We start from the raw sequence: 9396 nt of genomic DNA on the forward strand, positions 1-9396 counted from the left end.
GTGGTTAAATGCATAAAAGATTAAAACACATTACAATATATATTATGAATCAGAGTTCTAAAAGTGTCTACAAGAAGAATATTTGATATTTTTTTGAAATAAAATTAACTTGACATTTCAAATAGTCAAATATTATGTAATAGCAGAACTGTTTCTTCCTTTTTTCCCTTTCTGAATTTGTCTGAATTTTAACAAATAATTATGATTTACATCATAAAATTAGTATAATTTTGAACTTCATTTATTAAACTTTGTTTTTTATGTAATTTTGAAGTTTTCATTAGCTAACTAATGAAAATATTCAGTTTTATAATTATCAAGATGAATAATTGATGTTTTGATTTTATATATAAAACAATTAAAAAATATATCAAATATGAAACCATAAAACTATTTCTTCACTTAACTTTTTATGAATTCTCTGATTTTTTTCTGAAACATCAATTAATTTAAAAATTTATATTGACTAGGTGATCTTCAGATACATGACGATAATTTTTTTGTGCATTAAAAATATGTATGAGCGTGTCTTCTAAATCTGTACATTTGCACTGTTTTTAAATAATTAGTCTATTTTGAATTTTTCTTCGTCTTCATCCCGGAGATCAGCATAACGTTTACTCTCTAACTTTCGATTAGTAATGGCTAATTCTTTAGACAGCTTCATAGATAATACTAGACTTGCAATAAAGAAGGGAGAAAGACTAACAAGAATATAAAGTAGGAACTCCCATGGCCTATCAGCAACCCAGTCCATCAACTGATTTTTCCAAGTATCTATGTTTCTCATGATGAAACAATTATCTAAAATGATTTAAATTAACAACTTTTATTAATTAATGCAAAATAATAATTATTTTTGAAACAATGCCAACTAAGAACATAATCTGTATTTTTAAATTATAATTTTAAAAGAATTTTAAAAAGAAGTTAAACATTCTGTGACAGTTTATATTATTTAATTAATACACAAAGGAAAAATATATAAATAAAATTAAGGAAAATAAATTACATTATTTTAAATTATATAAAATTAAATATACAGTGGGTGATCGGTTAACGAGCATAATCTATTCCAAGACTTTGTTCACTATCTGAATTGTTCGTTAACAGATTATCAATTTACCATAGGTTTTTATGAGAATTTGATTAATTCATTCTGGAAACTCCAAAAAACAAAAAAATATATACTTTCTTACTACGTTTATTGATATGTAGTAATAAAAATACATATATACACAGTCTTGCATTTTTATTAGTCATAGTTTTTCCATTTGTGGGGGTTAAAGAATCTGTCTAATGTCAATTGCTTTTCTCTCTTCTTCAGGATTATTCAGAAGTAATTAATAACATTGTAATTGTAGAGATATCTAAGCCTCAACCTGGTTTGGATGCCATTCTAAAACCGTTGTTCTGACATCCTCCCACTTCTTCAAAAGATCTTTAATAGCAAATATTGGCATTAATACTCTTTTTCAGAAGAAAACATATCTTGCTGAGTTTCTTGGTGTTCTTCATTTAAGAGTTCTTGGCATTCTTCTGTCCTCAGATCCGTTTCAGGTTCTACTATGAGCTCTTCAATGTTCTTTATTTCTCAGATGTGATTTTTGTTACTCTCTTAGCTGCTTGAGTCTTCTTGATTATATTGTATCTTTCTTAGCTAAGATTGAACTGTGGCCTACTGTAGACCTGTTCAAGCCATACTGCCCAGCAACATCAGAATCTTCTGCCCACTCTCTACTTTTGCTATTATACTCTCACCTTTTGAAAATAAAAACAACACAAAACTTAATGAGTGCCCACCCGACAGTCTCGCAAATACTATAAAAAAAATTCTTTCTGTCAGAAAAATAAAAGGTTGGAATTACAAGGTAGAGTTTCAAAGTTTGGAGAATATTGTCTAATCAGTTTATACGGGTTGAGCATCAACATTGATCTGAGGGTCGAACCGAATAAAATTAAACAAAAACCATAAAAATAAAGAATCACTTTATTTACAAAGAAACCCTCAATTTTTCCTTTCTTCAAAATCTTGTCGAAATCTTATAACCAACGGATGAACACATTTCCTTCCCCAGAGCCATTTCCCTTCTCTCCGGAACACGAGAATGAGTCACAGGGAACTTATCAAAAAAAATCTGCAATTGGTGAAAAACGATAACGTGACTTGAGATATAAAAGGGGGATGATGACGGAAGAAGGGGGTCCATCATTGCCAATCGCCATTCATAATTGTGGTCCGTCGTCACCTTCCATGATTGCCATCTGTCATCCATGTCCAATGTTGCCGTCCATAGAGAAAGATGTCCATCTCTGTTACATCAGTTAAAATCCTAAAATCATCAGTTAGGTTACATCAGTTAACCTAAATCCTAGAGGTATGATAACGAATATTGTAAACTCTCTCTCGGCGCACACCCATTCACTTCTGAGTGTAAGGTCGATAGAATCTCGATGTTAGTTATGTTATCTAAGCTATTATCCAATATATTCTTATTTTGTTCTTAAATGGTGTCTTTTACTTGAATATCGCCAACGTCTTACCGACGACCCCTCTCACCTCCTCCACTCGACCTGACAAAAGAATCCCGACTTTTCGGGATAGAAAAACATAGACAAGCCATCCACTGACCTGTGGGCAGTTTTCACAAAACTGTTGCCAACAAAAAGAGGTATGACTTCATCCTACCTCAGGGTCTACCAGGGTCTACCCACATCAACGTCTCCTGCGCTCTGAAAAGTTTTGAATTGTTGCCTGAAGACAAGGGAAGATCAATTGGTATTCATTATTTTAAATTGCTTCTTCTTGTGTTTGTTCTGTGAGGTATTCGTTGTCCAAACATAAAAATCTTTTGCAAATGTGTTCGTTATCTGATTTGTTCATTAACCGATCACCCACCGTACTATTTAAATTACTACTGTATAATGTATTTATTAGACTCAAGATCTATAGACATATGGTCAGAACACCAAGAACAGCAATGTTTCCAATGCTTCCACCATATTGGGACTAAAGCTAGGCTGTGCTGAGAAGTCCAGAACAATCTAGATTAAACTATGAACTAGAACCCTTTCCATCCTCCACAGATGCCTTATTTCCTGGGCGAGTTCTGTGTACTTACTAATTTTTTAGTGAATATGTTTTGTATATTGTGAGTGTTTGGAATGGATATGTCTATAATGTATGTGATTTTATTGTGTTTGTCAACGAGTGTGATGTCTGGTCTGTTGTGGCAAATTTTTTTATCTGTGATTATGGCTCTGTTGTAGTATATTTTGTGCATGTTGTTTTCCAATACTGTTATTATTATTATTATGAGTGGAGTCACATTTTTGTCTCTGTTAAGTGTCAAATTAGTATAAAATGAAAAGAAATTAGTAAATAAACATTCAGTTTTACTTTTCCTAAAACTGAATGTTTATTTACTAATTTCTTTTCATTTTATATTAATCTCACACAGTTTGGAATGCAGAGTTGGTTGCCACATGTCTCTCCTATAATTTTGCACCCATCTGACCTTTCTTTATCAGTGAGAAACAGGTCTGTGGAGTCACGTAAAAATCTACCAACTCCAACTCCAACCAGGGGCGGACTTGTTACCGAAAGAGATCCAGAAATTCTGATGTAATCACGTGACCTCAGAATAAAAGATTCAATAAATAGAGTTCTAATAAAGATAAAACATAGAAACTTTTTATTTCAAAGCTAAAAGACTCCTCTAAGTAATATAAATATGTATTCGATAATTTTTACTTTTCTGGTTGTTATATACAACAGAGGGAAAGTGTAGCGCTCAGTCAAAAAATGACTCCTCTGAAATTTTTACACTTTTGGACTTCTTGAAATTTTGAGTTAATTAAGCAAAAGATTCGAAATTTTTTCTATATGTGTGGATGTTAGACTGTGTGTGTGGAGCATGATTTTGTTCACCCTGTTTGAAGCCTAATAATTTCTGTGGTCAGAGTAGTCAGAATCGGAATCAGATGGTTTAACACAAGAGTTAGTTATTAAGTGTCAAAGTGGTTGAATTAAATCATGCCCCTATAGACATTCTAACTTCTTAGGTGAGAACATCTTAATGGGTTTTACTGTACTATTATAAAATTCCAAAAAAGCTTACTTTGAGGGTAGAGACGAGTTTTATTTTATTTTTTTAAATTTTGAACGCTAATAACAAGTAAAATATTCATTAAGAGATATGACACATGACCAGTTTTATGTCTTCACCTTGTCAATCTTTAATTAAGAACCAAAATTTAATAGTATTAATGCCCCTTTATATGCAAGCTACAGTGCCACATTTCGTTTTTTTAAACTTTACCGATTCTGAGATATTGTTTAATATCTCAGAACAGAAAATAAATAAATTAAACAAAGCCAACACACATGCGCTCGAATTTTTTCCCTTTTTTTGACTTTTTTGAGGGGTTCGGGAGGTCTCCAAACATGTAGATTTGCAAAAAAAACTTGGAGGGTCAAATTTGACACAATTCCAATACTTTTTCATTTTATATACATAAGTTGGTAAGTAAAAAGGAGTCGGAGTTGACGGATTTTTTGACGACTCTGACTCCGGCTAAAACACCAAAACTCCACGACTCCAACTCCACAGCCTGGGTGAGAAAAGAAGTCATCCCTCATGATGATGTGTTTTTTACAATTCTTCAAAACCAATTTTCAATAATTTTGGTTGGAGTTGCCATTATTGGCAACGCCATCCAAAATTATCAAAAATTGGTTTTGAAGAATTGTAAGAAGGAAGCCAAACTGTGTTTCTTACAGTTTGCTGCTGCAAAATATCCCATTAATAATTAAGATGAAAAAATGCATTATTCTTCAAAAATATTTATCAAACTTATTTGATAAGTATGGTAAAAAAACAAGTTAAACACAGATTTTTGGAAAAAAATCAATTTTATTTTTCAACATAATCTCCGTTGAGAGCCTTACACTTGGTCCAGTTAGTTCCAATTTTTTTATCCCATCAGAAAAGCAGCTTTTGTCAAGGTCTGCAAAATACACATTGATTACAGCAATGGCATCTTTATTTGAGGATAATTTATTTCCATCACACCAAATTTTTAAGCTTGGGAACAGGAAGAAGTATGATGAGGTCAAGTCTGGAGAACAGGGTGAATGAGAAATTAATTTAAAGCATAATCCATGCAATTTCGCTATTGCAACTGTTGATTTGTGGGATGGCACATTTTCTTGGTGAAAAAGCACTTTTGTGTGCACCAATCTTGGCATTTTTGTTTCCACTCTTCTTTCAAATAGTCTAATAATGTTTCATAATAGGCTCCTGTTATTGTTTTTGCTTTCTCCAAGTAGTTAACCAGGATGATTCCTTGAGAATCACCTTCCCAGCTGATTCACCTTCTTCAATGCACTTTCACTCATTGTCCTGCTTTGACTGTTGCTTCGTCTCAGGTTTATGGTGGTGAATCCATGTTTCACCCACAATCACAAATTGATGCAAAAGTCCTGTGGATTATGGTTAAACATCACCAAACACAGTTGAAATGTCCTTTCACTTGGTCAACAGTTAACAATCATGGTGCCCATTGTGTACACAGCTTTTTCATCTACAATTTTTCATGCAGAATATTGTGCACTTGTTCAGTTGAGATACATACAGTCTCAACAATCTCATAAATTTTTACTTGGCAGTCTTCTGTAATGATACTGTGGATTTTTTCAATGATTTCTGATACCTCAAATGGATCCAGAGTGCACTTTATCTTCAGTGCATTTTCAGACATGTTTAAACTCATTTATCCAGAAATAAACAGTCTTCAATGATGGTGCAGAGTTCCCATAAACTTCATCCAACTCTGTTTTCATCTGAGTGGCTGTCTATACCATTGAGACATACCAAGTGCTTCGTTTTTTCTCAGAGGGTCAAATTTGACATAATTCCATTAATTTTGTTAATTTAAAAAATTCACTTTTTTCTGGAATTCTATATAAGATCAGCCACAACCAGCAGCTGCTTGCTGCCAACATAAAAGTCCAATTGATCTTTGCATTGACCTTCCTTGCCAAAAAAAAAGATTCACTTCCTTTTTGGTAAGGAAGGAATATATTGTGGCCTCGTGGCCATGGAAGATGCTGTGGAGTAATGAGCGACATTTTCACCTCAGTGGAACAATGAATATACTAACTGTTGTGAAAAATACTAATGTTTACCAACAAATTCCACTGCACTCACCCACTCTCACCTAAATTACAGTCTGATATAAATTCACAGCCACATTTATCCTTGGACCATTCCTTTTTTGAAGATCTAGTCCCAATGAGCCTGTGACACAGATGATCAACAGTTGCATCCTACCTAACAAGAATAACACTTTGAGTCAACCATTTTCATGCAAGATGGAATGCATTCATGTATTTGATGCTACATGAAACAGTTTCTGCAACATCATTTCATTGATAACCAAATGATTAGTTGTGTTTCTTAGTGCTGGCCATCTTGTTCTCTGTATTTAATCCATATGGATTTTAGTTGTGGGGACACTTAAAACCAGGGCTGTGGAGTCGGAGTCGTGGAGTTTTGGTGTTTTAGCAGGAGTCGGAATCGGAGTTGTCAAAAAATCCGCCGACTCCGACTCCTTTTTACTTCCCAACTTGTTATGTATATAAAATGGAAAAGTATTGGAATCAAGTCAAATTTGACCCTCCAACATTTTTTTTTTCTTTTTTTTTTGCAAATCTACACATTTTGAGATCTCCCGAACCCCTAAAAAAAGTCAATANCTCCAAGTTTTTTTTTTTTTTTTTTTTTGCAAATCTACATGTTTGGAGACCTCCCGAACCCCTCAAAAAAGTCAAAAAAAGGGAAAAAACTTGAGCGTGTGTGTGTTGGCTTGTTTAATTTATTTATTTTTTGTTCTGAGATATTAAACAATATCTCAGAATCAGTACAGTTTAAAAAACGAAATGTGGCACTGTAGCTTGCGTATAAAGGGGCATTAATACTATTAAATTTTGGCTCTTAATTAAAGATTGACAAGATGAAGACAAAAAACTGGTCATGTGTCATATCTCTTAATGAATATTTTACTCGTTATTAGCATTCAAAATTTAAAAAAATAAAATAAAACTCATCTCTACCCTCAAAGTAAGCTTTTTTGGCATTTTATAATATTACAGTAAAACCCATTAAGATGTTCTCACCTAAGATGTTAGAATGTGTATAGAGACATGATTTAGTTCAACTGCTTTGACACTTAATAACTAACTCCTGTGTTAAACCATCTGATTCCGATTCTGACCACTCTGACCACAGAAATTATTAGGCTTCAAACAGGGTGAACAAAATCATGCTCCACACACACAGTCTAACATCCACACATATAGAAAAAAACCTCAAATATTTTGCATATGTTGAAATTTCAAGATGTTCTGAGTCCAAAAGTGTAAAAATTTGGGAGGGGTCATTTTTTGACCGAGCGCTACACTTTCAGAAAGAAAAGTAACAATTATGGAATACATAGTTATATATTACTTAGAGGAGTCTTTTAGCTTTGGAATAAAAAGTTTCTATGTTCTATTTTTATTAGAACTCTATTTATTGAATCTTTTATTCTGAGGTCACGTGATGACATCAGAATTTCTGGGTCTTTTTCGGTAACAAGTCCGCCCCTAGTCAGAGTAGGAGTCATCAGATTTTTACGCGACTCCACAGCCCTGCTTAAAACAGGACTGTCAAGAGCTTGCAGAACAAGCTCCTTTGGCTTCTTAGTGAGGTTCTTTTGGTTTTTTTTAAACAAATGTAATATGTAGAATGTCTCTTTATTAATAAAGAGCAGTCTTAAATTTTATTTTTTGTTAGTATATGATCTGTTATTCGATTTCAGCACGAAAGATTATGGTAACTGTCTTTTGGGATAGGAAAGGGACTTTGTTAGTGGATTTTCTGCCAAGAGGCACAACAATCAATTCTGATGCTTATTGTGACCTTGAGAAAACTCTGCCATGCCATAAAAGATAAGCGCATGGCCTAATGTCTTCTGGCAACAGGCTTCTTTGAAGTTGGAATTAAAAAATTTTTGAGTGGTATGACAAATGTTTGAACAAAAATGGAAATTATGTAGAAAATGGGAAAAAATATATTTTAACTATATTTACAGTATTTTTCTTCTTATCAAAAAACGAGCCTTATTTAAAAAATACCCTTCATATATTTCAAAAACTGGGTACTTAATTATATAACACTCACCAAAAAAACTATCACCAGTTCATAACCAAATAGAAAAATTCTTTCTACGAACATTTTCATCTATATGTAATATACATAAAAACGGCTACTAGCCGTTAGTAGAACTAACGGCTAGTAGAACGTTTCTACTAGAACTAACAGCTAATTCTACTAGCTGTTAGTTCAATATCGTCAATACCTGAGGATGTCTATTACATATAGATGAAAACGTTCGTATAAAGAATTTTTCTGTTTGGTTATGAACTGGTGATGGTTTATTTGGCGAGTGTTATATAATTAAGTACCCAGTTTATATAATACAATATTATAATATTAATATATAATATTATAGAGTGATGGTTATATAATACCCTTCGTATTTAGGAATATATACACGTGAATTTAATGTTATAATAAGTACATTAAATGGTATGTAAAACACTTCCTTGTTTGAGATCATACTCTAGTTCTCTGTATCTATTCCTATCACTTCCTCAATGATCTAAGTTCTTAACTTGAAGGATGATCAGGTTGTGAAATACAAACAGCTATGAAGATCAACATCAGCATCTAATTTACAAATGATCTAAGTTCTTAACTTGAAGGATGATCAGGTTGTGAAATACAAACAGCTATGAAGATCAACATCAGCATCTAATTTACAAATGCTTGCATAAAGTTTGCAGATAAATCTTTTACATAAAAAATGTCCATTTCATCACTTTCTTCATCAAACAAAACTTACTTTAGCACTCTGGTATTTCATCTGCTTGAAGATATCTAGACATTGCTCATACTCTTCATAAAGACCATACAAAAGCTATAGAAAGTAGAACTGATACATAAAATTCCAAACAAGCACATGCATGCTGTAAAAAGTACAATACCCATCAGCTAGCTTGAAAACAGGAGGAGGTGGCGAAAACCAGAGCTGCAGTATTGGTAAAAAACACTGAACTCTGACTCCTGATAATTTTAGTAGGCCAACTCTGACTCCAGCAAAATTAAATACCAAGTCATTTTATGGGAGGCAGAGGCGCTCATGGGGAATTACTCTACTCTGAACTCTGAAAGGAGCCCCGGGCATTTATCCAAATACTTTTATAGTTAGTATTTTTAATATTTAACTTACATTAATATTTATTTGTATAAAAATATTAATTTTTAACAAATATTTAATAAGAAGAGAAAG

General features: G+C 32.8%; 1 protein-coding gene across 1 annotated transcript in view; it reads right to left on the reverse strand.

Moving 5' to 3' along the window:
- Window positions 1-363: 363 nt before the first annotated feature.
- LOC111629532 (small integral membrane protein 15-like) overlaps window positions 364-9396 on the reverse strand; it is an 11878-nt gene continuing 2845 nt past the window's right edge. Inside the window, exon 2 of the mRNA XM_023373451.1 lies at window positions 364-804. Coding sequence (XP_023229219.1) covers window positions 566-804 — 239 coding nt within the window. The 3' untranslated portion in view covers window positions 364-565. The remainder of the gene's footprint in view (window positions 805-9396) is intronic.

The sequence above is a fragment of the Centruroides sculpturatus genome, unplaced genomic scaffold, assembly GCF_000671375.1.
Source record: "Centruroides sculpturatus isolate CEXI.00-Female unplaced genomic scaffold, Cexi_2.0 scaffold583, whole genome shotgun sequence".
In the NCBI taxonomy this organism is placed as follows: Eukaryota; Metazoa; Arthropoda; class Arachnida; order Scorpiones; family Buthidae; genus Centruroides; species Centruroides sculpturatus.